Source organism: Pseudorasbora parva, chromosome 20 (genome assembly GCF_024679245.1).
Source record: "Pseudorasbora parva isolate DD20220531a chromosome 20, ASM2467924v1, whole genome shotgun sequence".
Classification (NCBI taxonomy): domain Eukaryota; kingdom Metazoa; phylum Chordata; class Actinopteri; order Cypriniformes; family Gobionidae; genus Pseudorasbora; species Pseudorasbora parva.
Window position 1 is genome coordinate 8,091,078 of NC_090191.1, and position 23,805 is coordinate 8,114,882.

Here is a 23,805-nt window from a genome sequence, read left to right on the forward strand (position 1 = left end):
CTTGGGGTCACGTGAGAGCAGAACATCATCACCGGCCTGAACTGAACATACTTGCGTTTGCGTTTTTTGAATGACGTTTGATGCATGCTCTGTGCTCTCTCGATGTTGCCAAGAACCTACAAAAAAAGAAAAGTAATCAAAAATGAAAACTAATTGAAAACAAATACAGAATAAGGAGCATGGTTAATTCATTACAGTGTAACAGAGAGGGAGCATGGCTTCATATGAAGATTCAATTGCTTCTCTAACTAGAAAGGCCATGCATATTTTTAAGTATACCATCACTGACAAGAGAGGGTGGTAGGTCACACTGAGTCAGGAGAATCATTGGGCTTCTGTCATCAATTATTTTCCTGGTGATGCTTTCTACTAAGGCAAAGAATGCTAAAGTGATAGTGACACTGAGCACACACAGACAGTCCCAAAAACATTACATTATCCACATATCTAAATATGCAGTGTAACAGTGACGTGACATAAGAGAGATGATCAACTTCTGTGAAATAGCAGCACTGGCCTGAGTGTCTTTCACGCTGGCACCAGACCATCGGGCAGTCCTTATTGTCAACCGTAATGACAAATATTTTTTTCCAGCTAAGGATGTGGTCGGGCAAGTCACAGAACTTTAGTTTTTTTACGGCCGCAGCCACCATTTTATATTGCGGCCAGTGGTTTTTAGCTTATAACTTATAAAATGTACCAAAATGAAATACCGGCGACAGTGCTCGATGAGCCGGTTTGAACGAGGCCAACAGATAATATGCATGTTCCGTTTTAAAATACCTTTATATTGATTTGATAAAGCCTACCTGTGTGTATGATTGTGGGGCTGGGCTATGCACAAATTGACATATATCACACAACACATTGCAATCGCTCAACAGCCGAAAGGACGTGAGGATGAGAGCTGTGATATCTCTGCGCCCAAGTAGCAGTGTTTCGCCTGTGCTTCCCCATAATATAGTCCCAAGTCAATATCTGCCTAGAAAATCACCTAGTCTTAATCTGCATTGCTTATTGTACTCATTGTGAATACACAGGCCACAAGAAGTAATTAGGTGGGGTTTTTTTTTTAATCACTTTTACTTAAACATAGGATTCCATTCATTATGCTGAGCTAAGCTAGCGGCGACCCTGCCAAACTAAAACAATGCATGCACTGAGACAAAAATGCATTTGCCCACATTTCTAAATGTAGGAACGTAGTTGAATTAGCCGTATTTCTAAAAACAGTGGAGTGTTCTTTTAAAACATGTCCACAGCCGCAATCTACATCAGTGCGCAGCAGTCTTAGCCTAGAAATCTAGACACACCCTAGCGGCAGCAAATTTTATCTGCCCGCAAGTGTCGTCTAGGAACTCTCAATACCCTTCTGAGCTGTATTCCTCAGAATCTGGATGTGCCAATCACGTTGTGTATAGAGTCGGCGGGCGGGGCCATAATGACGACTGAGTTGCGTTTGCGTGCTTCTAGTAAACACAGAAACTGACGAACGGCGGCGGTCTTTCGAATCAGCTTTGACTGCGACTCTGGAAGACTTGGAGTTAAGCTTTTCTCTGAGAAAAGAACAAAGAGCGGCACTGAAGTCATTCTTAAAAAGGGAAGATGTGTTCGGAGTTTAGCCGACCGGATACGGCGAATGTTTAATCTATCAACAAGCTCTGCTTCACCTTTGTTGCTCTGGTTGGTGTAGCGCTATCCTATCGCGTGCAGAGGGAGTTTGAAAGACAACCGTTTATCCCACTCTTCGGATTGAGCCCTGTCTATGGTGAGTTTCCAGACCAAACATCTTGATGTGGGTCTGGCTTGTCAGGCTACAGCAGTCTTCCACCGCTCCCAGATGACTAGAAGGCTCTATTGCTCCCCTGCTGGATTTTAAACGTGAGACAGAAGATATAAAACGTAATTGTTGATATATTTGAAACACTATGTATTTAGAAACATTAATTTCACAACAAATTACATTAAATTATTTATAAATATTAAGAATGTAAATGATTTTTAAATATTAAGACATTCCATTCCCTGACAGGAACGTTCATTTCCCGAGCTAGACCTTTACTTCAAAAGAAATAAATGTTATCAATGACTTTCAATAAATAAACCAACTAAACGAATAAATAAATGAATGTGAAATATGAATTTAATGGTACACTATGCAACTTTCCATCCGCTAGGGGCGCCTATTCAAAACAAAGGTGTAGTTTGATGACGCCAAGTTTGAGCGCAGCATCTTGGGACATGTGGTCTTCACCTCGCAGCCGGTGGAAAATATGACTCAGGCAAAAATCATGTTCATGGATGCGATTATTAACGTTACTGTAGTATGAAGCAGAGCAGGGCCGAGTGTTGTGGAGCTGAGGCTGCTGGAGCGATTGCTACACAAACACACGGTTCGTGAGCACCTGGACTTTTATCATGACGGGACATAGTCACCGGGCCAGTGCTATTTCCGCTTTTTCGGTCATGAGTATAAGGTAATGCAGCACTGTTTATCATATTAAATACATTTAAGTGTGTTTAAAATGACGTTACTCTGCATTATCTCAGCATCTGCTGTGACACTTGTTGCACACTAAGAGAAAAGCACTGTTGCCAAATAAAACCGAAGGTAATGCAGATATGACGCAACTGACAGGCAAGTAGCTCCCGCAAACGCTATGCTCAGACGTCCCGGCTCCTTGGTTAAAATAGCAATTTTCTCACAATTTACAACTAGTTGGAAACATTTGGGATATTGTAAGTACTCAACTGAACTAAATATATAACACTGGCCTGCCAGTTTATGGATATTTTATTTTTGCGCAATTTTGAAAAAATGAATCCTGTCAGAGGCTGCACTTGCTCAACTCTTTGAAACTTCGTAAAAATGATATTTTCGTATCAAATTCTTAACACAAGCCATCATGTTAATTTCATCTACATCACATGCAATGTCCTCTAGTCCAAGGCACCAGGGAGAATATCTTCTGGAATGCTGTATCCAGACCTGACATGATGCCTGGTCAATATCACCACATGCCTCCTCCATTGCCTGTAAAAGGGCTATGTGTTGATTAGGATGACGATCATAGACCTTCCAGCGCCAGGCTGAGAATAACTCTTCAATTGGATTAAAAAATGGAGAGTATTGGGAAGGTTGAGTTCAGTGAAAAGTGGGTGATCTGTTGCAGTTGCAGACCAAAGCAGCCCTATGGAAACTAACATTGACCCATATAAGGACATATCTGGTCTGCTCTGGTTTCTGAACATTAGTGAGCATGTCATGTAAGATGTCCAGGAATTTAATAATTTGTGCAGTTATATGGGCCTAGGGTTGCATGATGGTGAACAACCCCGTTTTTAATGACTCAATCAGTTTTTTGAATGACTCGGCTGAATCTTAATGGCTAACTCAATAAAAGCAACTTTCTGCCACCCTAGTGGTGGTTTTAATCTCATGTTTCAATTTTAGTTTCAATGTTTTATTTATTCAATTTCAATTCAAAACTATTTTAGTAATTAATTTCGATAATTAAACGTTTCTGTACGAGTGTGTGAACCGATTTGGTGTTATATATATAATTTTGGTTTGTTTTTTTGCAATGTTCCTTAACAAGTCTTTCTGGATCTCCTATATACGCACATTGCTTTTATGAAGCATTCTCATCCACCTTTTGATGCCATCATTTTAAAAAGACAAATCATTGTTTAGAACCAACAACAATACAACATGGGGTTAGTTTATTGTGTGTCAATCTTCATGTAGTGAAGTTAACATCAGCAATTGGTGCAAAAATTGATTCAGCCGTGGCCTAGATGTCCTTCTCTTCTCTGGAACATCTTCAGGAGGTTATCAGAGAGTGCATTTAGTTGAGACATAGATTTGGAAAGGAGTGGTTCAGGTGTAATTTGCTTAACTTTGCAGTAACCTAAGACAAATTAACATTATTACGTTATAAGAAGATTATAACTGCTGTATTTTATTCTCCAGCTCACAAATAATATGCTAAAAATCAATAACTTGCCTCGCTGACACTGAAAAGGGCAGGCCACCTTGACAAAAAGTCTTCAGCCACTCAGTTATAAAATGACTCCAGCTGCTAAGCCACTATTTTGAAACATAAAGTATCACTAAATACAATGACATTGGGAATAAAACAGAATGCAAACACATCACAGACAGAAGGATTACGTGTACTGGAGGTTCTTTAAAAAAAAAAAAGAAACATTTCCTAAAGGACAGACACCATTAGGAGGAACTACAAACATCCACCTTAGAAAAAAAAGACATGCAGGAATAATTGTATATTTATCATTGACATGACTTAATATTTTATGATAAACAAGATTAAAATTTTCATGGGGAATGTAGGAACTGTAAATCTGGACACAGTACCACTGCAGTTATTAGGATGCAATACTGTTGTGGTTTTTAATTGTGTTGTCTGCTTCTATTACATATATTCTTTGAGAGTCTGTTTGAGGCTGACATCTAGTGGACGTTTTATTGTCTGTGACCTTAAGACTTGCAGAGAAACCGGTTTTCTACACGTCACTCAACACAGAACCAGGAAACACCTGAGTTTAGGGAAAGAGAAACTGAAGTTTAGTTGAGCTGTTGTGTGTTGTGTCTTTGCAAAATGGCAGAAGCCAGAAATTCTCTGGATGAGTTCAAGTGTCCAGTGTGTCTGGATCTCCTGAAGGATCCAGTGACCATTCCCTGTGGACACAGTTACTGTAGGAGCTGTATAACAAGCTGCTGGGATCAGAAGAGAGTCTACAGCTGCCCTGAGTGCAGAAAGACCTTCAGTCCAATACCTGCTTTAGCTAAAAACACCATGCTGGCTGAAGTGGTAAAGAAACTGGAGAAGACTGAACTTTCTGCTGACTGTTACACTGGAGCTGGAGCTGAAGATGTGATGTGTGACGTCAGTACTGGAAGAAAACACAAAGCCGTCAAGTCCTGTCTGGTGTGTCTGAAGTCTTACTGTCAAACTCATTTTGACAGTCATGAGGAATTTCATTCACATAAAGTGACGGATGCCACTGGACTGCAGGTGATGATTTGCCAGAAACCTTGTTATATATTTATAAATATTATAATATTATAACATTTTTAAATTTCTTTATGATTGTTTATGATATTGGTTATTTTGGTTAGTATTGTTTTATATATATATATATATATATATATATATATATATATATATATATATATATATATATAACCTTCCTTATATTTAGTTTATACGTAGATTTATGCATCATAAGTTTAATGGTGCAACGCAAATATATTTAGTAGTGCATAAGTTGTAACTTAGTGCCCCTTTACATCAAAACTAGGCCAAGTCGTAACTTAAGCACAGCTGGTGCAACCGGCCACAGGTCTATTGTTTTTTGTTCGTTTTTTTACATCAAGTCACCTGTCACTTTACTTTGTGTGAGGCCCTGGTTAGGCACAATATGGTAGCCCAGTAGTGTAGCCATACTAAATTAAACCAACAGTGTCCAGCTGCAGCCCCGCAGCCCGCCAGTTTCAGAACGCCAGCCACAGAACGGAAGTAGGAGTAGCGCCACCTACGGTTTTGGATAGTAGTTTCTTTTATCACATACAAAACACCTTATTTTATATGCGTTATAATGATACATTATGGTGCAGTACAATAAATACATTTTATAATTTTAATCTTGTGTAATATAATTGTATGTACTTCCTTTACTTTACCTATACCTACTTTATTTCCTGATCGTGATGTAAAAACAAATGCTTGATACTTAAGGGCATTTTTATGAAATTCGCTGTATTTTATATAAATTAAAATTATTTATTATCAGGTTAATAATATAAAAAAATATATAAAATAAAATAATGTTATATAAAATAAATATTTTTAATGCATTTAATGCATTTTTTAAATAAAATTTGACATTTTTCAAAAGATGAAAGAAAGAAAAAAAATGTATACAATAATTCAATTAAAATGCATCAAAACACCCATTTTGTCATAACAATGCTGAATGACAATGCTGAATCAAAATAAAATAATGTACAAAAACAAATAATTTACTCTTCAAATGAAGCATACAATCTTAAGCCCCTTTTGTCACTACATTCCTGCAAAAATAACTCCATGTCATCCCTGTACAAAAAATTAAATATGAAGGGCTCTGTGGCATCTTCTGTTTGTGCCTGTAGATTGTTGAGTGCCTTTTCCTTGTCCTCTTCTGACATTGAAAGGAAAAGAGGCTCCTCCACTGGACCCTGGAGCTAGCCTAGAAATCTAGACGCACCCTAGCGGCAGCAAATCTAATCTGCCGCGAGTATCGTCTAGCAACTCTCAATACACTTCTGATTCTTCTGACACTTCTGAATCTGACGATTTCGTTGTGTTGTGGCTTGTTTCCGTTGTGTTGTGGCGATTTTGTAGTGTTGTGGCTTGTTTCCGTTGTGTTGTGGCTTGTTTCCGTTGTGTTGTGGCGATTTTGTTGTGTTGTGGCTTGTTTCCGTTGTGTTGTGGCTTGTTTCCGTTGTGTTGTGGCGATTTTGTTGTGTTGTGGCTTGTTTCCGTTGTGTTGTGGCTTGTTTCCGTTGTGTTGTGGCGATTTTGTTGTGTTGTGGCTTGTTTCCGTTGTGTTGGGGCTTGTTTCCATTGTGTTGTGGCGATTTTGTTGTGTTGTGGCTTGTTTCCGTTGTGCTGTGGTGATTTTGTTGTGTTGTGGCTTGTGTCCGTTGTGTTGTGGCGATTTTGTTGTGTTGTGGCTTGTTTCCGTTGTGTTGTGGCAATTTTGTAGTGTTGTGGCTTGTTTCCGTTGTGTTGTGGCTTGTTTCCGTTGTGTTGTGGCGATTTTGTTGTGTTGTGGCTTGTTTCCGTTGTGTTGTGGCTTGTTTCCGTTGTGTTGTGGCGATTTTGTTGTGTTGTGGCTTGTTTCCGTTGTGTTGTGGCTTGTTTCCGTTGTGTTATGGCGATTTTGTTGTGTTGTGGCTTGTTTCCGTTGTGTTGGGGCTTGTTTCCATTGTGTTGTGGCGATTTTGTTGTGTTGTGGCTTGTTTCCGTTGTGCTGTGGTGATTTTGTTGTGTTGTGGCTTGTGTCCGTTGTGTTGTGGTGATTTCGTTTTGTTGTGGCTTAATTCTGTTGTCTTGTGGCGATTTCATTGTGTTGTGGTTTAATTTAGTACACCTGCACTACTGAAACATCCAAAGTGCATTCTCAGAGTGCAAATACCCTAATGAAATTGTTCTCTTTCATATCTTCTTGTGCTTGAACTGACAAATTCACATATCTGCACATAATAGTGTTCATAACTGACTAGTCAGTGAATGTAAACAGTTGAAAAAGAAAATGTGTATGTTGGATACAGGCAGTTCTTAAAGTGACAGCAGCCTAATAAAACTACTGAAAAAAGAAAAAAATACTAGAATAAAATTCTTAGGGTTGAGCACTGGTAAATATTTACTGTGCTATTAATGAAAGACAAAATAAATAAGCAAAAGAACAGTGAAAGTAACAGAAGCTTATATAATACATTTTAACAGGCATAATTAGGTGTGTAAATAATTAAGGAAACATTTGCCATACGAAATCATCCAACTACTTTGATTCATATTCTTTTGGTTTCTATACTCAATATTAAAAATAAATAATTCAAATGCAATGGAATATACAGGCATCGGCAAGTACCGTATCAGAAATTAAAGTATGGTATCAGACTTACTCTTGCACTGGAAAAAGTGGTATCGGTGCATCCCTAGTTTAAACATTTCCATACTAGGGCCTAGTCCACAAGGTCACAGGTATTTTTATAACCGGAGTTTTTCCTCCTGCGTTTTAAAAAAAAAATCCCGTCCACACATGCTCGGTTTTAAAGAAATCTCCGTCTACATGAAAACGTAAAAACCCGCTATCAAGCGCTGTCAATAGCATGCCACACCAGCAGGCGGCGATATCACCCTAATCGTAAAGACATGTTGGCCAATCAGAAGCTTAGAATTTCATTCTGATGCCTCTGTTCCGCAATCTAATAATATACCTGAGCATATATCTGTGTACATGATACAAGCAGCCCTGTTAGCACAGTTACTATCAGCAATATGTGGGCGACGTCCGCCATTGCACAGAATCGTCAACCATAGGGTCGTCAACAAAGCAGTCAGCGGCGAACAATCTGACGTCAAACACAGCAGATAACGGCGCACACTCTGACTTCGCAAGGCAAAAACGCCGGTTTTACTGTCCACACGACAACGCTACAACCAGTGTTTCTGAAAATCCTCACCCTGGCAGGGGTTTTCAAAAATGTTCGGTTTCAGTGACCCGATACTGCGTTTCTGTGTGAACGAACGGCCGAACCGTGTAAAAAAAGTCGCGGTTATAAAAATGTCCGTGTTTGTGTGGACAAGGTGTAGATCTCACCATCAATATTGGCTTAACATCAGCTGTTTACATGATGATTTTGTTGTAGTATTACTGTCACAGTTATTGGTTTGTGCTTTAGCACAAACTGAAGGAGATGCAGAGGTCGATCCAGCTGAGGATCCAGCAGAAAGAGAAAGATCTTCAGCAGCTGAGAGAGGATGTGGAGTTTCATATGGTGAGTCTGGAGAATAAGAGAAGTTTGAGAAGTCTCATTCAGGACTCACTGAAGCCACTGTGTGATTGTGATGTGTGTCCTGACAGCGCTCCGCACAGACAGCAGTGGAGGACAGTGAGAGGATCTTCACTGAGCTCATCTACTCGATTGAGAGAAGCCGCTCTGAAACCACACAGCGGATCAGAGATCAAGAAAAGACTGCAGTGAGTCGAGCTGAAGGACAACTGGAGCGACTCGAGCAGGAGATCAATGATCTGAGGAGGAGAGACGCTGAGCTGGAGCAGCTTTCACACACACAGGATCACATCCATGTCCTGCAGGTAACAGAGATCTCGGAGAACAAGAGACTCAGAGAGAAACATTTCATGAAAGCAGAGCCATTGACTGAAGTGTTAATCTCTGTGTTTGGTTATTACATGATCATCAGTCAGACTCTCAACTGATCATCTTTTCAAAATAAAATGTTGAACAGGTATGTTTTCTTTAAGACCTCAAAAAAAACATTCATATCAAGTTTTCTATTAAAACTAAAACAGACCATCTCCAACTTTTTAACTGCAATTGTTTATTTAGCTGTTTAAATAACGTAATATGTACTTTGGAATAAGATGTTTAAAAATATCATAAAAGTACAAAAATACAACTAGGTTTAAATGTGTTTATGGCAATGTTTCCCAACACTTGTGAGTAAAAGGAAACGACCCACTCTCATGCCTCTACTCAATCTGTGCTTTGTTCCACTCCACTTTTAGACACTTGCAAACTCCCCTAAGCACTTCCCCTCTGGGGAATCCCCACCGCCATTTTAAAGTGCATTCCTCTTCTTGAAGTGTTTGAGGGAAGTTTATATGGACAGACCCTCATGCCCTCGATTTTGACAGAGAAAGCAATTCTACTCCGATGTACACTTCAAGCAGCTCTATATCCCAAAATTCAACTTGATTGTGACGTCACAGCAGATCGCACTAAACTGAACTGTATGATATGTTAATTATGTTGAGATTTAATTACATAATACTTATAGCTACCTTATGTTAACAGTCCAAGTTTATACTATTTATTCATTTCAGTCCAGTTGTGTCTGAATAGAGCTGAGGAAAATATGTTAATCTTCAACCAATCTCACAGAAATAGATTGATGCGAATTAGGGGTTTTCTTATTGCCATGTTACTCAGATCCTAGTATTAGGCTTATACAAATATTCAAAAATCCTCTACGGACTTCTCTGTGAACCTCTGCTTCAGGGCTGTTTTTGTTGCAGTGACTTTCAATTCAATTGGCATCCCTGTCAATGGGTGCTTGCATGCAAATTCTTAAGCTGATTATCCCTAATAAGCCGACAATGAACATGGTCATGTAAACGCGGTAACCCGTTTTCTTTTATCGGAGTAATGTCATAAACGGCGTAAGCATAAACCGATCGGGACAGGTCGTTTTTAGCCACTTACCCCGATTTTGCGCTGCATGTAAACGCATTAACCTGCTTTCTGTCGGCTTACTGAAGTGCGCATGTGTGATAGGTGAAAAAATGTATAGTCAGAGCGGATTTAAATGCATCCAGACAGAGCGAGCTATCATTTTGCATGAAAAAAAGGACATATATCACATACACAGACTCTTTTAAGACCCAAAAAATTGTAAAGATGTGTTCTCTTCTCATGCAAAAGAGGTTCAGTTAAAACGCTGCATCAGTAGCATGAGAGAATAATATGAGCCGAGAATCTCCCGCTGACACGGTGAACGAACGCATCACAACTGACGTAACATTTGAAATGAGTCAGATACGGACATTATTATTTTTTCACGTCACTACAAGGAAATAACCCGGTTTATTAATAAAGTCATGTAAACGCGGTTTACTTGCATTGTCAGTTTACTGGTTTGCATGTAAACGGGGAAAACTGATTATTTCAATAAGCTGATTTTTTTTGAGTTATCAGCTACTGGTGTGCATGTAAACGCACCCATTGACAGGAGCACATGGCCACAATAACAACCACCATGTGCACACAAGACAGGACAGACATGTGACAATGATAAGCTTTGATTTCTGTTTCCTGTAGAGTTTCCCGTCTCTCTCAGCTTTTCCTGAGTCTACAGACGTCAATGACAATCCCTTCAGTTCTCTCTCCTCTTTTGATTGCGTGAGAGAATCTGTCCGTCTGCTGAGAGACAAACTGGATGATTTCTGCAAAGAGGAGCTGAAGAAGATCTCTGACAGGGGTAAAGTCCTGGAGTTTTATTTGCTCACAGAAATCATCCTCATCATCTCATTTCATGTAGAATATCATATTAGAAATGCCTTGGAAACGGATGGAGGGATAGTTTTCTCTTGACATGATGATTACACTATAAATGTCTGTTGATTTCCACAGTCATGTTCACCAACATTGTTCCCAGGACCAGGAACAACTTCCTACAATGTAAGTCCATGATTGTGTTCATATTCTTATCGTAGAAGGTGAAAGAAAACATGACAGAAGAGTTTCAGAGTTGATCGTGCAAATTAATGTTTCTCTTTGAAAGGGGCTGTTGAGGTGTTCTTAAAGCAGCACTTGGCTACTTTTGCTCTCGGGGTCCCCCTACAGTTTGGAAAAAATAATGTCCTTAACTACTGTCGTAAGATCTGTTATCCTACAACAGGGGATGCCATCGCGCGTGCATTTGTTGACATGACAACCCTGATAGCCCTGAACTAGTGATGCGCGGGTCGTATCATAACCCGCGGACCCCGTATGTCTATTTAATGGTCGCGGGTGCGGGGCGGGTTGTAAAAATATATACAGTGGTGCGGGGCGGGCCAAATAACTTCATAAAAGTGGCACCGCGGGTTGGTGCAGCACTAACAGTTAACGTGAACACTGCAAGAGTTCACATGCAGGTGTTCTTCTGGCGGCGCGTGTGAAATGTCTTCATCCCAGGTAACGTTACAGTCAGTGGCATATGTTTCAGCATGTCATATGAATATAATTTCATGGGTTTTATTTTTTTCAAACGCCAAATAATCACGATGCTCACGTTTACAACCCAGCGTCATTATAGTAGTCTATTGGTTACCGTTTTACAGAATCTATATGATACTTCAGTTCAATGTTTGAGTGGTAGGTAATCACCGTAACAAGCATGACAGCATCGGTCGGGCACGCCTCCTTCAGCTCACTCCGACGAGCAAACGCTGGTCACATGTTGATCCTCGTCCTGCCTTTAATCACATCACTTTTTCGTTTCCTCTTATTGCTTTCCTCCAACAAAACCTTTTCTTTCTTATTTGTCTCTGCTGCTTCGGACATGACTATATTATCCGACGAACAAAGTTGGGCTCGCACGTCCGAATGTAAGGAAGTGTGTGTGTTGGTGGAAGTGACGTATATGCCGTTAAGCAGTCGAATTTTGTAGTTCTTTTTGTTCTCGGGTTACTACCCGAAACCCGAAGTTTAAAAGTACGATTAAAAACGATACAGACCCCATCAGGCTATGGCAGACGTGTCATTCAACCTATTGTAAGTCGATTTATCATCACAAGAGTCTTAAAAAATATATTATGAAGGTTGAAAAGTTACCTAGTGTTGCTTTAAAATATACCACCGATCATAAGTTTGGGGTCGTAAGGTTTTTGAAAGAAGTCACTTTTGATCCCTAAAACTGATGAACATAACATATATTTTTTAATATAATATATTTCTGAAATGGCAAAAACAGGACAAATCCCAATATTCCAATCAGTATATCAGAAAATTTGAATATTGTGAAAAGGTTCATAATTTAATACACCTGGTGCCACACTCTAATCAGCATTTAAATGGTCTCTCAGTCCAGTTCTAGAGGCTACACAATCATGGGGATGACTGCTGACTTGGCAGTTTTCCAAAAGACAACCATTGAAGCCTTGCAAAAGGAGGGCAAGACACAAAAGGTCATTGCAAATTAGGCTGGTTGTTCACAGAGCTCTGTGTCCAAGCACATTAATTGAGATGCGAAGAGAAGGAAAAGATGTCGTAGAAAAAGGTGTACAAACAACAGGGATATCCACACCCTGGAGAGGGTAAAAAAATGTGGGGGAGATTCGCAAACATACCTGCAAACTGACAAGTGGTGAAAAAGGTGATATGTTGCTGAATTAAATACTTTTAGGGGGATATCTGGGGCATTGCCTCCCAGTAGAACATTTTTGTGTTTTTAACATGTAAACAAGCATTTTGTGCACTCTGACAAGAAAATAACATTTGCTTCAAGTAAAAAAACATTTACACTATAGCGCTGGGCATTTACACAAATTTCACAATTTGATTTGAAATTGTTTAACTTCGGGCCTATCAGGTAGAGTACATAGCAAATTGTATGTACTGTACAATGTATGGGGGGGATTTTTGGTGGTATAAATATATATTGATTCTGAAGCAATATTCTCATCATTGTTCTATCAGCTTTTACATAGGCCTACTTAAATCTGCATATTTGTGATATTTACTCCAGGGCATATTTAATTTTATAAAGGCCATTTTTTTATCGTATTAAAGGTGCCCTAGAACGAAAAATTGAATTAACCATGCCATAGTGAAATAATAAGAGTTCAGTACATGGACATCACATACTGTGAGTCTCAAACAACATTGCCTCCTACTTCATATGTAAATCTCGTGAATCAAAAACGCCACGGAAAAAAAAAGTGCTTCTCAACATCTGTCCAAACATGTGCATTGTCAGTCAGAACTGACGGAGCCGAATAATCGGGACTGCAGGTAAACAAACGACACTTGAGGATAGCAAAGAACGGCAACGCTCATTGACACAAATGTCATGTCCCAGGCTAAGTAGCTTCGCTCAGTGTCTTAAACTGAAAAAAGTGGCAATTACAACTATATTCCTGCAAGCAGTAAGTAGCAATTCTATCCACTTATTGACTGTTTAAACAATTTCTGATTAAATTGAAAGTTTCTTAGAGAGACAGCATTGCCTAGATAACACAAGATGCTAGTACAGTAACAATAGGAAACTCCAAGTATCGTACAAAACTAAATAGTGTGTCTAATGACAAAGGGTAATATTATTTTATATAACAAAATACAACCTTATACGCTGTTTACAGATCGTTCACTCGACCCTTCTAGCAAACGTCACCTTTTCCACCATATAAGTTAAAACGATAGTCATTTGACAAGGCTATTAATTTATATATATATATATATATATATATATATATATATATATATATATATATATATATATATATATATTAGGCATGTGCCGATATCAATTTTTCATGTTGCGATTAATTGATGAAGTTTTATCACGATATACGATATTATCACGATATTGAAATAAGTTGCAAAAAAAAAAAGTGTTGCCATAGCATAACAGCTTTAAGAACTATTTTTGTAAGAACAAAAATAACTGAATGTTTAAATACAATAATGCACCAAAAATATATACAGCTCTGGAAAAAAAATTAAGAGACCCCTCATTGAGAAAATGTTATGTGGTCTCTTGATTTTTTTCAGAGCTGTAAAAGTACAATTTTCAAACAGATTAAAGTGCAAAAGAATTAGGCTAGAGAACAACAGGTAGGCTTACAAATTACAATAAGGTCTCATTAGTTTATGCATTAACTAAGATTGAGCAATAGCTACATTTGGTACAGAAAGTATAATTTTTTTGGTAATGTTAGTTAAGAAATACTGATCATTGTTAGTTTTATCTTAGGTCCATTAAAAAAGTTATTTTGATTTTGATTTTAATGTTATTAAAAAGTAACTAAGAAATTAACATAGAATGATTAATTCTTTAGTATTTTTAAATATTTTTCATTGTCAGTTTGGTAATAATGAATTAACATGTTAAGTTACTAATGAAGTCGTATCTCAAAGTTATACTGAACAATAACAAATAATTAGAACAGTTCTAATTATTAGGGTATGTTCTAGTCCAGATTAAAACATAAAAATGTTTAAATTTTAAAATATATAGCCTATTAAGTCTTTAAGTATTAAGTATTTGGTGCTGTGATGAACAACATTGAGATTACAAAAAGGAATGGCTGTTTTAAAAACTACAGGCATTTTTTTGTTTGTTTGCTGGTTTCCGGGGTAACCGGCTGCATTCTGCAGTTCATCAGCGCCCTCTGCTGTAACTGAACGCGCGCTTCAGCATCGCGTCTCCTTCACCGGTTCAGTCATGTACAAACGCACGTTGGGCTTGTTTATATCTGAGCGCGTCCCTTTGACGCAGAATACAGCGGTGTTGAGCATTTATACGGTTGATGAGCAAAGTATTCTTGAGTGCATTATAAAAAAAATATAAATTGTTTTTAAATTATTATTTACGATATTTTAAAGTGCCCACGATAACAATATCGTGCATATTCATTATCGTGATAAATCGCATTATCGAAAATCGGCACATGTCTAATATGTATATATATATATATATATATATATATATATATATATATATATATATATATATATATATTATATATATATATATATTTTTTTTAGAACTTAAGTATGATGTTTTTGCATGCCTGTATTTCAGAGTACATAAGTCACTGCGTAGCCTACATTGTGACTAACGTTATATAAACATGCAATATCGTTGACGAAAAAAGACAAGTCTAAAATCACAGAGCATTCTTGCTTGCGGTTGCCAGATTCAGTCATTTAAATCCCCCAATCAGAGCTTTTCTGTGAAAAGAACACATATACTATCCACGCGGATGATCTGAAAACACCAATAAACAAGTAAGCTGCATTTTAGCCATCTCCATTTGAGATGTTCTGCTTAAAGTGTCATTCAGTCGGTCTGTGTTCTGTCAGGGCTCACGAGCCGCTTCGCTGAACTGCTGTGTGCTGTGAGCTCCTGAAGTAAGTCAATCAGAGCAGAGCTCAACATTAATATTAATGACTGTTCCAAATAAGGCAAAAACAGCATTACATCCTAGGAACGATTTACAGGTTTGTAAAGGGACCTGTAAAACCGTATCTGGACGTTTTTTGCCCTTAAATAAGCCACATACCCTCAATGTAGGTATCAGAGAACAAGTTAACATATTGTTTCAACTCATTGAAAGAAAAAAGAAGTAGAAATATTGCTTAAGTAAAGACAACGTAACCTGTGGACTAGGCTACAAACACCCCAAAGCAACAGTAGCCTAAATGCAACCCCATTCCAGACTTGGCAACAATGAACCAAGCGTCATTAATGGCCTAGCAGGTTGTGACAACTCACAGCGGATGTTCGTGAGGAGATTTTAAAAAGAGAAATGGAGCAGAATTTATTTTATTTTTATTTTATTTTTAAGAGCTTTTTATTGGATTTTGACATGCTTCAAAGCCTAGCTGTGACGATGGGAGACCGGACCATGTCAATCTGTAGCCGGTCAAATTGCAACTAGTTAGGCTAAAAGTTTATTTCTTATATTAAATGTATCTGTTAGCCTACAATATATTTTAAACATTTATATATTACGTCCAAGTCTTTATTTAAGTAGGCCTACTTATTTTTATTCAACTCATCATCTCAGATGCATCTACTTTTTATGACATGCCAGTCGTCGACCGATTCAGCCCCGCAAAACTGCGGACAGTGGAAATATGCCCTTTTCATCCCAGAAGATGATGTCCCGCTCAGGCCTTACCAGAGTCTTATTCATTATTCCCCATCCCGTTCCAGATCCAGCTTCTCCCGCTCAGCGCAATGATAGTATAGAAAAGTGTTTTCTTCTGGTTTAGCTGTTAATTTAAATTTCTGTTGTTTCTGATGTTAAGTTATATTAGGCTATTGGTCTATAAATAGGCTAGTTGTAAAAATCTACTTTAAGTAGCCTAGCCTATGTATAGACCAATTTATTTTCATTTACACATTTTAATTTACATGACAAGAAAATATATAAACATATATAAATGTGTTTAATCTGCAAATTATAACTTGCATTACAAAAATAAACAATGTACAGAACAACCACTCTTTTATTCTAGGTTTCAACAGCAATTTCTTTGTTTAATTTACAAATAACTTGCATAAAAAATAATAATAGACTAATAATAATAATATAGCCTAGATTGTTCTGTGCCGGCCACGACTTTACATTCAGCCTTTGGAGGCGACTTTCGGTAATGGACCGTCGTCAGTAAGTGACATTCATTCATTCAGAATAAAAAAAACTTTATTTTATCATCTAAATCAGCAGTTTTCGTTTATTTGCATTTTGTCTTATGATTTTGTGTGACAGATGATTTGATTTAGCTTATTTTTATTTTTATTTTTTCTGTGATATTTTTTAGCTACTGTGTTGACAGTAGGCTATAAGAAAAATAAATGATTGCACGGACAACATATCCTATCCACAGTGTCTCTCTTTCTATAAGGGAAATTAAAAAGAGATTCTGGAAACAAAATCTACATTTAGCTGGTTCAGTCGGGTACGTCGGGAATAAAATCATTTATAGGGTGAACACGGAGTAAATTATAAGCGTGAGCGGGATGGAGTGGTGTGGTGCGGAATAGCGGGAGAGGGACGAAAATACAGCCCCGCACAGATTTAATTTTAGGCTATTTAAAGAAAGTGTAGGGGGAAAAAAAGAAAAAAGAAAGAAACAGCGAAAAGAGAGATAATGGACTGATTCGTCTTCTTGAGAGAATGGTTGAGAAATAAATAGCATTTATGCAAGTTAAAATTGGGAAATTAAAGTTTATCTTGGTTGCTCAGGGCAGGGAACTGGGAACTGTGCGAATGCACTAAACGTTTTGTTTACTTCAAGCGCTGTTGTGTTTAATAGTATCCAGGCTACACTTGAGTTACCGACCGCTATAACGTCTTTATGGGAAATCTGATCGAGTGCCGCGGGAATGCGGACCAGTCAAATCCTGTAGTCACCAGTGTGCTATGAATTCTGGGATAGGGAAGGCTGCAAAGTTGTGGGAAGGTTCCATCTGATGTACCCTTCCTTTGCCTGAGAACCGAAGGGTGCATTTTGAAGTCACTCATGAATGCAATCACACTTCAAATGCGGCCTTCAGAAGTTCAGCCTTCACTTTGGGACAGCCTTCGTAGTGCCGTTGTGACGTAATCGCACTTCAAATGCGGCCTTCAGAGGTTGCAGCCTTCACATTGGGACTGCCTTCGTAGTGCCGGTGTGACATAATCGCACTTAAAATGCGGCCTTCGAAGTGCACGCACTTCACTTTGGGACACAGCTACAGATTTGTTCATTCAAATGATTCATTAAAAACGCTGAATCATTCGGTACAAAACACTGCGCTGAGTGTTGCTTTCCTTTGGATGTATTTTCGTTGGTGAAATCATGGGTGAAATAGAACAAAAAAGTCGTTTGAGTCTCAAATGTAAGTAGGCTACTTGTTTATTGAACTAGCCTACCAATTCATGCTAGACAATTCACGATTGCACTCTATTTGCAATCGTGATAATGTTCAGCAAAACAGCTCCCTTAGTCGACTTGTGTTATAACCAATATTATAAATAAATAAAAAGTCAATTTTACCCTAGTATATTTCTTCTGTGAGTTTATAGTGCTGCTCATTTGTTTTTATTTCTCCACGAATGTCTCAGACAGAGACAGACATAGTGCGAGCCTCACCGCGACTTTGTTACGAGAGATACCATTATCAATCGCTGTTTGCATTAAATGTAATAATAATAAAATAAAAAACCTGTCTCATTCTCACATTTCTGGTTATTTTAAAATTTTATTTGTCCAGTCGGGAAAGTTAAACCATCTTTCATTTGTCCCAGATAAAGATTAACGTTGAGCTCTTATAGACAGCCCTGTGTTCATTCATGATTTCTCTCGTGCTGTAAAGCGGAGGTGATTGGTTCATGTCATGCGCACCGAACTGCCGTTTGCTTGAATTGAGCAAGTACACAAAAATAGGTCACACCACATAAGAGCACCAAAAAAAGATTGAGACAGCTCGAGAGATGTCAATACAGTCTATAGGAAATTAGCGCAGTTCCCAATATTATTGTGAAGTTAACAACTTCACCCCCACCCTGAAAGAAAACTCATCGGATCTACACGATTCACATAAATGACATATTTTGATTCAAAGGGCCCTATCTTGCACCCAGCGCAATTGACTTTGTACACCGACGCATGTGTCATTCCTATTTTGCACCCGCGCAAAGCGCGCTTTTCCCTCCACAGAAGCACGTCGCTAAACTAGTGAATGAACTTGCGCTCCCTGGGCGGTTCAGCGCAAAAAAGGAGGCGTGTTCCGGCGCAAACGATCCCTGGTGCTATTTTGCTGTTCCATTAAACAGTTGCGCCACTGACGAGAAAAAACCTGGTCTAAAGTCAGTGGCGCGTTGCGCGTTGTTCATTATGCTATTTTAAGGGCGCATGCTTGACCATAATGTATAGCGTGCACAACGCGCATACACTTTGCTCATGAAATCTACACAGATGCAACAGTTATTTTTGCAAATCATAAATTGTTACACTAAAAAAAAAAAATTAACACATTGTGGTGTGCCACGAAGATGTGAAAAAATAGGCGTAAATCTAGCTTACAAATTATTCAGGCTTATTGAAGTAATTTAGGATCAGACCTGTTTGGCCAATAGTGGCAAGACATATATGTATATAAGGACATCTGACAAATTGGTTTGTCCGTCAAGAACCAGGAAAAAAAATCGACTGAAAAAAGAAAAAACTGTTTTACCGACGACTGTTTAACCGACGCTATTTTGGGTGGGTTTCTCCCATCCCCATACAACACAACTTCTCTGTCTTTCACTCATTTACGAAAGGAAAATATATTTACCAATATATTAGTTGAAATATATTTTAATATATTGTAAATATATGGAATAATATATTGATGGTATTATAAAATATATTATATATTCATGTAATATATTGCAAAATATACAAATGATTGCCGCTTTCAATATATTGCAATATATTGAAAGATATAAATATTAATTCCCATATATGTGAATATATTGCCTAATGTATTGCATGAAATTTTCCAATATACTGCAATATATTTTTGTTTCGTAAGGGCTGCTCTTACAAGAACATCAGGCTCCTCGGCTGTGAACCGCTGCTGGTGTGCGCCTGGTAAATACGCCATAATAATAGCAATCTATAATGGAACTTGCGCACCTGCTTTTAAAGGGAATGTTGGATGCCGCTCTGATTGGTTTATTCACGTTACGCCCAAACCACACCTATGAATAATGAAGCTACTTCAGACCAACCCATTTTAGATTTGCGCCGGGCGCAAGAGCCATTTATCCCGCTGGGAAAATAGCAACAGCGCCGAGACCCGCCCACAAAGTTACTTGCGCTCCGCGCTTTGACACTTGCGTTTCAGATCGTTAAAATAGGGCCTAAAATGGCGAATTTCACCGAAAAGCCACTAGTTTGCAGGTATGCACAAAGAGTGGACTGCAGCTGGAGTCAGTGCTTTAAGAACCACTATGCAAGACATGGGTTTCACCTGTCGCATTCCTTGTGTCAACACACTCTTGAACAACAGACAGCATCAGAAGCATCTTGCCTGGGCTAAAGACAAAAATGACTGGACTGCTTTTGAGTGGATCCAAAGTTATGTTCTCTGATGAAAGTAAATGTTGGATTTCCTTTGGAAATCAGAGACCTATAGTCTAGAGAAAAAGAGGTGAGCCACACAATCCACATTGCTTGAGGTCAAGTGTAAAGTTTCCAAAGTCAGTGGTGGTTTGGGGTGCCATATCATCTGCTGGTGTTGGGCCACTGTGTTTGCTGAGGTCCAAGGTCAACGCAGCCGTATACCAGAAAGTTTTAGAACACTTCATGCTTCCTGCTGCTGACCAACTTTATGGGGAGGCATATTTCATTGTCCAACAGGACTTGCCAAAGCAACCAGTACCTGGTTTAAGGACCATGGTATTCCTGTTCTTAATTGGCCAGCAAACTCGCCTGACCTTAACCCCATAGAAAATCTATGGGGTATTGTGAAGAGGAAGATGCGATATGCCAGACCCAACAATGCAGAAGAGCTGAAGGCCACTATCAGAGCAACCTGTGCTCTCATAACACCTGAGCAGTGCCACAGACTGAACGACTCCATGCCACGCTGCATTGAAGCAGTCATTTAGGCAAAAGGAGCCCCAACTAAGTATTGAGTGCTGTACATGCTCATACTTTTCATGTTCATACTTGTCAGTTGGCGAAGATTTTTTAAAATACTTTCTTTGTATTGTTTTTGTATTTGTGTCTAAATATTCAAATTTTCTGAGATACTGAATTTGGGATTTTCCTTAGATGTCCGTTATAATCATCAAAATTAAAAGAAATGAACATTTGTATATCAGTCTGTGTGTAACGAATGATTATAATATACAAGTTTCACTTTTTGAATGGAATTAGTTAAATAAATCAACTTTTTGATGATTTTCTAATTATATGACCAGCACCTGTAAGCTTGTTGTTTGTTAAGGCCCCAGGTATATTCTGACACATCTGTGCATTGCCCAAAGTATGCCCAAACTTTTTCCAGTGTACCCACAGAATACCCACACTTTGCCCACAGTGTGGGCTTGCTGTGGGCCCACAAATGGCCCCAAGAGAGGCCCACTCTGTTTAGTGTGGGACAGCTCACAGTCAGCCCACACTTTGGGCTATTCCACTAGGGCCCCACCTGGGTCCTGTAGTGTGTGGCCCACACATGACCCACATTTAACGACAGCATCTCGGTCCCCAAATGAGTTTGTTTGCAGGGATGTTGTTAACATGTTACTAGCTTATTTTAGCAGGCTGCTAGCATGAAATTGCCATGTTGCTAACATGTTTTACCCATAGACCGTAAAAAAATATGGACGACTCGACATCATCCGTTTCCGCTTGCCATATTTGAAGCTTTCAGGCAGCCTTGCACGGCGCGGACATCTTGGGACCGAGTCTGCGCAGTAGCGATTTCGGGACCGGAGTTGCGCAGTAGAGCGCAGGAAGTAGAGCAGGAAGTACAGTCGCGATATCAAAAGCCCGCCCACACTCTCGTAGATGCAGAACAATTAATTATGTTGGTGTGAAATAAACAGTTATGGAAATGTAGAAATTAAAGCTAAAGCTCTAATCTGCTCCCAAAAATTTCGAAAAAAGTCCGTTAGTGCCTCAGTGACAACTTCACTCACAGAAGCCGTCAGTCTCCGCTGTCAATCATGACGTCACACCCCCGTTTTTATAGCATCAAATAACTAACTCAAACTAAACTTATTTTTAAAACGAACACCTGAAATGAAATCATCGTGATAATAACTGCCTTCAGTGACATAAACTAACTTTGGGGAAAACATTTTTGAAGTGTAATTTTATTATTTAGATTGCCTCGCGTCCATTAGAAATCACAGAGGGGCGGCTATACTGGGACCGGTCACCAGGGGGGCGATCGAGGCGCGAAAGCTTCAGTAAATGAGAGGGAGACTGCAGGCTTGGTTTTACCATATTGCTAGCATGAATGAAGATGTTTGTTAGCATGTCTAGCTAGCTGCTAGGCTTTTAACATTAGAAAGACATCACAGAAAGTAATATTAGGAAAGACATTCCAGTATTTACACCTCACATGGAATAACAAGCTTTATTACAGTCAGCTTTATTACAGTCACGTTTCTTAATGATGTTTTCTCTCCATCAGATTCCCATTCCCAACTCACTCTGGATCTTAACACAGTGAATAAACTCCTCCGTCTGTCTGAGAGTGACAGAGTAATTACGTACTCTTGCACAGTCCAGCCGTATCCTGATCATCCTGACAGATTTGATGGATATAATCCTCAGGTGTTGTGTAGAGAGAGTGTGTGTGGCCGGTGTTACTGGGAGATTGAGTGGAGAGGCGATGATGTGTCTATATCAGTGTCATATAAGAGCATCAGGAGGAAGGGACGGGGTAAAAAGTGTGTGTTTGGATATAATAATCAGTCCTGGAGTTTGAGCTGCTTTTCCTCTCCTGTCAGTTACTCATTCATACACAATGACTTAGAGACTGATCTCACTATAGAGCCCATCAGCAGTAGAATAGATCACTATAGAGTTGGAGTATATGATGATATCTATAGAATAGGAGTGTATGTGGATCACAGTGCAGGAATTCTGTCCTTCTACAGTGTCTCTGGAGAAACAATGAGCCTCATCCACACAGTCCAGACCACATTCACTCAGCCGCTCTATCCTGGGTTTTGCGTTGAACATGGATCATCAGTGAGACTTTGTTGATGAATCAGAATAGACTGTAGAGAGATTCTACCAATTCTTTGAGCTCATGCTAAATCAGTAACAGTGAGAGGTTATCTCTTATTTTCTCTTCATTACATTAATACTACAGCTGAACTTCTGTCAGTGAAATAACATGTCAGAATAAATGTGTGTACTCAATCCTCATATAGACAGTCAGATCTGTCTGTATATGTGTCACAATGAGTGACAGTGTCTGTGCTTTTCTCAAACAATTTCAGCCATTCAGTCTTATTGCAGTGTCCCATCAATCATTTTCATTATTACCATCAAAATTATCTTCAATTGAATTGATTGATTCTTTAAAAATGGGCCATTCGTTAAAAAATTAATTTGTTGTAAAGTTGATAAATGTCAGTTTATTAATAAATGTGAAATATATAAAAGAAAATATGATGCACCAACTGTCATTATAAGAGCAGCCCGATCACATGTAAATGCGTATAAATAGTACGAGTGTGCAATGTCGTGGAATGTATACGCCAAAACTAATTTTGGCGTGCATATGCTACGCTGTTTTTTGCGTGCATATGATACGCACTTTATGGTATGTATATGACCCGCTATTGGGTTGGATTAGGGTGGTGGGGTTGGGTGGTTCGTCCGTATAATAATTTTCCTTTTCAGGTTTGATGTCTTTTCAAAGGTCTCAGTGGGATTTGGTAAAATGATCTCAGTTTCACTGCATTCACTAGTAGGATGAGAAAGATTGAAACATAAGAATTCTATTCTCCTTTTTGAGTGGTCTCTGAAAGATATATAAAACCTCTCAGCCGAAATCAGGTGTTGTGTTGCAAATACTTACAACCATTTGTTCTGGTCTGGGTATTTAAAGCTACACTGTGTAACTTTTTTAGTTTATTCTTAGCTAAAAACACTTAGTTCTTTCAAAAATATATGTGCTCATTAATGTATATTAACTTCTTTCAAGTAATAAAGTATTCTCGTAAGTTTATAATATGCCATACAGGTGAGGGGTTTGAATGCCGGTCGCCATGTTG

At 38.6% G+C, this 23,805-nt stretch overlaps 1 protein-coding gene across 1 annotated transcript; it reads left to right on the forward strand.

The window, feature by feature from the left end:
* Window positions 1-4,581: 4,581 nt before the first annotated feature.
* On the forward strand, window positions 4,582-22,786 carry LOC137049259 (tripartite motif-containing protein 16-like protein). The gene is made up of 6 exons (XM_067427757.1): window positions 4,582-5,039; window positions 8,477-8,572; window positions 8,659-8,892; window positions 10,637-10,796; window positions 10,949-10,996; window positions 22,209-22,786. Exons 1-6 carry the CDS (start codon window positions 4,623-4,625, stop codon window positions 22,784-22,786), a joined length of 1,533 nt encoding a protein of 510 aa, XP_067283858.1. The 5' UTR covers window positions 4,582-4,622.
* The last annotated feature ends 1,019 nt before the right edge of the window (window positions 22,787-23,805 follow it).